Source organism: Mesoplodon mirus (assembly GCF_964341445.2).
Source record: "Mesoplodon mirus genome assembly, chromosome: 14".
In the NCBI taxonomy this organism is placed as follows: Eukaryota; Metazoa; Chordata; class Mammalia; order Artiodactyla; family Ziphiidae; genus Mesoplodon; species Mesoplodon mirus.
The window spans coordinates 50,290,813-50,297,709 of NC_138990.1; the positions used below are offsets into that span (position 1 = coordinate 50,290,813).

Genomic DNA, 6,897 nt, shown 5'->3' on the forward strand with positions numbered 1-6,897 from the left:
GTCCCACCCTTAAGCAAGATGTCCAGAGAATAACTGAATTACATGGAAGAAATCCTTTTCCTATATTTGTGCTTTGGTAAATAATATTTAGAACTAATTCTAAAAATGGATATTTTCTTCAACATGGTTACATGAGCTCCTTAGAGAACTGAATTTACTCAGGACCCATAAACCCACGTCTATGGAGCCATGCCTACAACTTATGGATGAAATGAGAGAAAAATTATATATAATGGGAGCAGAGAGGCAGCACACAGAAGTGGAAAATGTGTGTGAGCTTTGGCATTGCAGTCCTGAATTCAAATCCTCACTGTGCAGCTTATTAGATGGGTACCTTTACCTTTCTGAGTCTTGATTTCTTTATCTGAAACACTGACATGGATAATATCCACCTCCTAGGACTGTTATGAAGATTAAACAGGAGAGCAGTTGGGACAGCGATGGTCAGTGGGTGTTATCTGTCTCCCTTTCTAGTAAAAAGGCTCTAGTCTAGAATGCTCTTAGATCTCCAATAGATTCCAGCAATCTCACATATTATTGTTACTGTTAATATTATTGGCTGAATTGTGTTCCCCCCGAAATCCATATATGGAAGCCCTAACCCCCAATAGCTCAGAATGTGACTGTACCTAAAGATGGGGGCCTTTAAAGATGTAATTAAGTTAAATGAGGCCTTTAGGATGGGCCCTAATCCAATCTGCTTGGTCTCCTTATAAGAAGAGTAGATTTGGACACACGGAGAGAGACCCCAGAGATGCACGCCTTGAGGAGAGATCATGGGAGGACACAGGGGGCAGGCAGCCGTCTTCAAGCTAAGGAGAGCGGCCTCAGGAGAAGCCAAACCTGCCAACACTCTGACCTTGGACTTCTGGCCTCCAGAACTGTGAGGAAATAACTTTCTGTTGTTTAAGCCACCCGGTCTGTGGTATTTTATTATGGCAGCCCGAGCAGACTAACACAATTAGTATTGTAGAAGGGCACTGAACTGTTAAGAGAACAGTGACAGGAGATGAGGTTCTATCCTAATTCTGTAGACAATTAGCTGCGTGACCTACAGCAAGTCACTTGACTTCTCTCTACATTTTCCACCTCTCTCCTCCAGGGTTGTAAGGAGTAACTGAGATAAAGTCTGTAAAGACCCTATCAATAATAGGTGTCCTGTAAGCAGCGGTTCCCGTCACTGCTCTGTCCAGATATCAGGTTTCTTGCAATTCAGGGGAGCGCATGGACTGAGCAGTGCCCCTAGGGCTTTTCAGCTCTGACCTCCTGCAACTCTAATAGCAGTCTCACTAACGACAGTAGGTTTCATTCTGTAAAGCCAAAAAGTGTTTTCAAAGTCCTTTCCCTCACAGTAAATACAAATGCATCCCTCTGACTTAACATGCATTTAAACATCAATTCTGAAGAACCCGATGAAACTCCAGCAGACCAGACTCACCACCCCTAAAAGTCTCCCTGCAAGCAAGTCCAGCCAGCCATGCAAAACTGCATTCTTCAGTGTTAGGCTTTCATACCCACCAGACACAAACTTTAAAACCAAATTTTAACATTAGATTCCAAAACTTACTTAAAACCCCATTCTCTCTCCCCACGGTGCCTGGTTGAACAATCCAGTTGCCCTCTTCTTGGTGGATCAAAAGACACTTTTAAAATAAAGTTTCTTTTCATTTGCTTTCTGTTTCACACCAAAGTCTGGTGTTCCTGTAGATCTGACGTCTCATTCTGTGGCAGAGGATTGTAAGAAAACGGCAAACACTGACAAGTTCTTCTTTTTTTTTTTTTTCAAAGCATAGTAAGAATGGTTTGGACACAGTTTGAACTGTGTTCAAAAGGGATCAAAAAGGGAAGATGAGTGTAAGTACAAGGAGCCGGGCAAAGAAGTGAAACGAGCTTAAAGATGCAAAAGCTGGAAATTCACAACAAGAAAGGAATTACTCATTTGTTCCCTGTTTATTCACAACATATGAATCCTACTGCTGTTAGTTTATTATTCTATAGCTTAAAATGAAAACAAAGTGTTTTGAACACTTAGTGTGAGTTAATTTTTGTCATTAACTGAGAGAGAAAGAGGAAGAAATGAAATAAGCTGGTTTGGTTAAAGTTTATTGCAAAGCAGCCAAAGTCATGCTTATCAGCTGTACCTCGGGTCCCGGGAGACTTCTAGCAAATGCATACTCTTAGTCACCAGGGTCCTCGGCAAGGTGAGCACAGAGCAAATGGACCACCACTATCAGTCCACCCAAGTGACAGTGCTCAGGGCATCCTCCTGACTATGAAGAGCCACAGGCTCCCACATGCACGCACACATTCAGAGCTTGTGGTCACAAACTCCAGGAACCAGTTCACACTCGGCTCCCAGAATGGAGAAATCTCCCAGGAGTTCTCTTGAGAATGACATTCTTGCATACATTTTCCCCATCTTTGCACAATCTATCACAAACTTTTTATGTTACAAAACTTATCTCAAAAAGAGCATTCTGACATTAACTTACCTGACATAGAGGGATACCTAAGTTTTACCCTAAATAAATTTCTACATTCTGGGTTTTCTATGGGAGTAACAACAGTGTTTCCCAACTTATGAGGTGGGCGTCTCCGAAGTGAGATCAAGGGCTGTGCCATCAGCTCGATATATGAAATTTTAGTGAAACCTATATGTAAATGTGTGTTCACAGAGAAAAAACTGTAAAGATAGGCACCAACAATATAAATACTACTTATCTTTGGGGAGTAATTTCAAATTTTTTTCTTTTGTTTATCTATATATTCTGATTTTCTATAATGAACACCTATCACTTTTGTAGTAACAATTGATGTAAAACAGGATAGAAAGGGGAAGTGTAGAAATGTGGTTGTAGTCTCCACACAAATATATCAAGTCTTAATCTCTGGAATCTGTAAATATTGTATCTTTATAGATGTGATTAAACTAAGGGTCTTGAGATGGGGAGATAATCCTAGATTATCTGGGTAAGCACTAAGTGCAGTCAAAAGTGTCCACATAAAAGAGAGGCAGAAGGAGATTTGAAAGAGATAGAAAAGGAGAAGACAATGTGACCATGGAGGTAGAGATTGGAGTGGCTGTGAGTCAAGGAATGGGGGCAGCCACCTGAAGCTAGAAGAGGCAAAGGATGGATTCTCCTCTTGAGCCTCCAGAGGGAGTATGGTCCTGCTTACAACTTGATTTCAGCCCAGTGATGCTGATTTTGGACATCTGGCCTCCAGAGGTGAGAGAATAAATTTCTGTTGTTTTAAGCCATCCAGTGTATGGTATTTTGTTACAGAAGCTGCAGGAGACTAATGCTGTAGAATACCATGGTAAAAGTGGCAAAATTATATTCACATTCATTCATGCACATCCTCCATGTGGCCCCATCACTTTCCTTTGCAAATGGATTTGCAGTCAGGTGTTTTCAACGAATTTAGAATGGATAACGTACTAGAAATCTTGGCATCTTGAAGAAGTTCCAAGAGCTATGTCCCTTGTCTTTTGCTTTTCCACCTAGTCTCTTCCCACCCTTTACTCTCCTGGGAGTGTGGCAAAGTGGAAATGCCTAGGGCTCTGGAGCCAAAAGACCTGAGTTCAAGTGTGGGTTTCAAGTGTGAGTTTCATCTTGTTTCTAAAAGAAGTCACTTAAGCTTCTTAGCAGTAAAATGGTGGCTTAAGCTTCTTAGCAGTAAAACAATCCCCAGCTTGCTCCAGGATTGTTTGAACATCATCTGAGCTACTGTATCTGAAAGTACCACCTGAGTGCTATTTGGTGACTTTAAGCATTTATAGATACTCATGCTTTTCACTCTCAATTTAATGGGGAGGGAGGGGAAAAGTCACAATACTTTTCTCCCTGGGGGCCTGTAACTCCTAACTCTAATAATTGTTCTAGAATTTTGCTAGCCTTCTGCCCAAAGAGTCAGTGGCAGGGGAAGCTATTGGGCCAATTCATTTTTGGCAACTTCCTAGTATGCCTTAATAAGGAGGGTCAAACCTTCTTGAGTAACTTCCTTTAGGAAGTAGGGGTATATCATATCTATTATTCTCAGCTTTATATATATATATATTATATATATATATATATTTATTTTATTTTATTTTATTTTTTTTTTGCGGTACGTGGGCCTCTCACTGTTGTGGCCTCTCCCGTTGCGGAGCACAGGCTCCGGACCCGGATGCGCAGGCTCAGCGGCCGTGGCTCACGGGCCCAGGCGCTCCGCAGCATGTGGGATCCTCCCGAACCGGGGCACGAACCCACGTCCCCTGCATCGGCAGGCGGACTCTCAACCACTGCGCCACCAGGGAAGCCCAATATATTTTTTAAAAAATCTATAATTCCCCATCCTCACTCCTTACAATTGGCCTGTCTAATAATTCAGATACACTAATATAAGAGAGGCTTTAGTAAGAGAAACTGAATGTGGGAGGACAGATTGTTGATTTTCAAGGTGACTGAAATCCTGTCCTAAAATTAACATTTGAAATAGCTGGAGATATTTGTCAAGAAGAAAAAAGACTTTAAGGAGTTTCAATAGCTGTGTTCAGATGTCTGCAGGGGCGTGGCATAGGGAAGAAGGAGCAAGTTTCAGATGCTTATGACAAATAAATGTTATTTACAAGGAATCAGTATTTCATTCAAAATGCCAAAGACTCCCAAAGATAAAATGCACTGCTTTAGGGTAACTGGTCATGCTTTTTGCTCTCCTTGAATTTTAAAACACCCTTCCAATAATTGGGGAGCTTCCCAAATTATGAAACCCACATTCCCAAAGCAGAAGCCAAAAACCCTTTTTCACAGCGTCCCTTGAAGTTAGTGCATACTTACCCCCAGGGTTCTGCCAATTGGAAGCCGATATGAGACTGCACTTGGAGCCAACGTGGTGCCAATGTGAAAGCCATCCTGGTGAAATAGCGAAGAGATATCCAGCTTGTGGAAGCAGTAGCACAGTTGCTCCAGCTCTGGTGTCCTGCAGAGCCTGTGTCCAATGGCAGAGACAGTAGGGTTGCCAAGTGAGCAATCTAGCCCTGAAATCACTTGTTCTTGCTTGCACAACCTCCCAGTCCTGGTTCTCTGGACCCTCCTGAAGATTCTGTGATTTACCTGACATCCTCGATAAAGTTCTTTCCTGCTTAAACCCACTGAAATGGGTTCTGTTGTACCTTTTCACATTGAGTATTGTCTTAGCAGCTAATTGGCATGAATTCTTTGGGAGGTTAGTATTTGCTTTATGTGGGAAGTTGAATTAGTTCTGATCTCTATCAAATTTAAGATTCTCTGAATAAGAGTGGTAAGGGGATGGCAAGTAGGAATCTGGGTAAGTAAATTTGATTAGTGTCCTATAAAAAATTTGTGATTACTTCTCCACCACAGGTGATTTAAAAATTTAAGCAAGAGTATACAGAAGACTGTTAGGCCAAGGCTTAACTAATATTCCACCATTAGTCATATAATAATTCCTTTAGGTAAAGCACAAACCAATCAGTCCATTTTTACAATGGAAATATTTTGGAGTGAGTCTATGATGATTCTACTGCCTTTGATTTAGTGTATGAATTTCACAGTTATAAACTCAGGTGTGAAAATATGCAAACTTTATTTCTCTATAAATCAAGCTGCTGTCTGATATAACCTCCATTTAAGTTGATGGGAGAATTCAAATCTACTCATTTTGAGGTCAGTTTCTCCAGTTCAATGAGCCCTCAGTCTATCCAGGTCTATAGTTTAGTCATATTCCAACTTAAAACTCCTGTTGACTTTTTCTTTTCCCTCTCTCCTTCCTGGGATGTAGTCTAAGTTCTGCCTCTACCAGCAGTAAGGGGGATCAGAATCCTCTCCTCAGCTCAGTTCCTATGATGGAACTTGTTGCTGGTATATTCATCCTGAGTGTTACACTTGGCTCGAGTGGTGTGTAATTTCTGTTTCCCAATGTGGATCCCATCTGGTTGCCCGCTGCCAGGAGACTGCTAAGATATGTCTCCTTCCTCCGCTTGCTCCAAGTCAGCAGTTTACATCTCAGCCTTTGAATGCATGTTTTCCACCCCTGCCTTACACACTGGCTCTCTCTCTGCTTCTTCCATCTCCTCACAGAAGATTGGGAATTTCAGACTTTCTGAATGCTACAGGAAAGCCTCCGGAAGCTAGGGAGTAGGGTCATCCCCCTCCCAACCACGGATGCTCTAGATATCTGGGTCAATGGACTCAGGACTATTGACTGAGAAAGGTCTTGAGAGAAAAAATGATCAGGGCTTGCTGGTTAGTATCTAAAATAATTCATCCACCACATTTTATTGAGGATGGTCCTGGATTAAGCTATTTATGTTTGAAAAGTGAACATACCATTTTCTAGTGTTTAAAAAGCTGATTCTGCAAAAGCATTTTTGGATGTAATTAATGAGATAATTACCTCTTGGCTCAATGAAGAAAATACAGCAAGCGCTGAATGGGATATATTTCTATACCATTTGAAACTAATTAAACTGCTTTTATCTTTATAAAATATTTTTTAATTAAAAAAGTAATACATATTAATTTCAGAAAATTTGGAGAACATAGAAAAGCTTAATACAGAAAAGCACAGAAGCCACCCACGATAATAATCACTTGTGACACTTTGAGATGTTATCCTTTCAGTTATATTTTTTATATTTCTGTATCTATATAATATTGGGAGCATATGCAAATTGAGATCATGAGCAGATCAAAGTGAAAGTGAAAAAACAGATTTTTTTTCACTTCATAAAGAATTTTGAGACTTTTTCCCCCATATCATGAAATAACTCTAAAAGATGATTCTCACTGTATCATTTCATTAAATGGCTATCCCAAAATTTATTTACTCATTCTCATGGACATTAAATTGTATCCAGTTTTGGACTTCCCTGGTGGTGCAGTGGTTAAGAATCCG

At 40.7% G+C, this 6,897-nt stretch overlaps 1 protein-coding gene across 1 annotated transcript in view; it reads right to left on the reverse strand.

Annotated features, from left to right (window-relative positions):
- The window catches only part of NLRC4 (NLR family CARD domain containing 4), a gene marked incomplete at its 5' end in the record, with an annotated part of 47,663 nt that extends 42,563 nt beyond the window's left edge, over positions 1-5,100 (reverse strand). The window contains one exon of the mRNA XM_082642990.1: positions 4,818-5,100. Coding sequence (XP_082499116.1) covers positions 4,818-5,100 — 283 coding nt within the window. The remainder of the gene's footprint in view (positions 1-4,817) is intronic.
- Between the last annotated feature and the right edge of the window lie 1,797 nt (positions 5,101-6,897).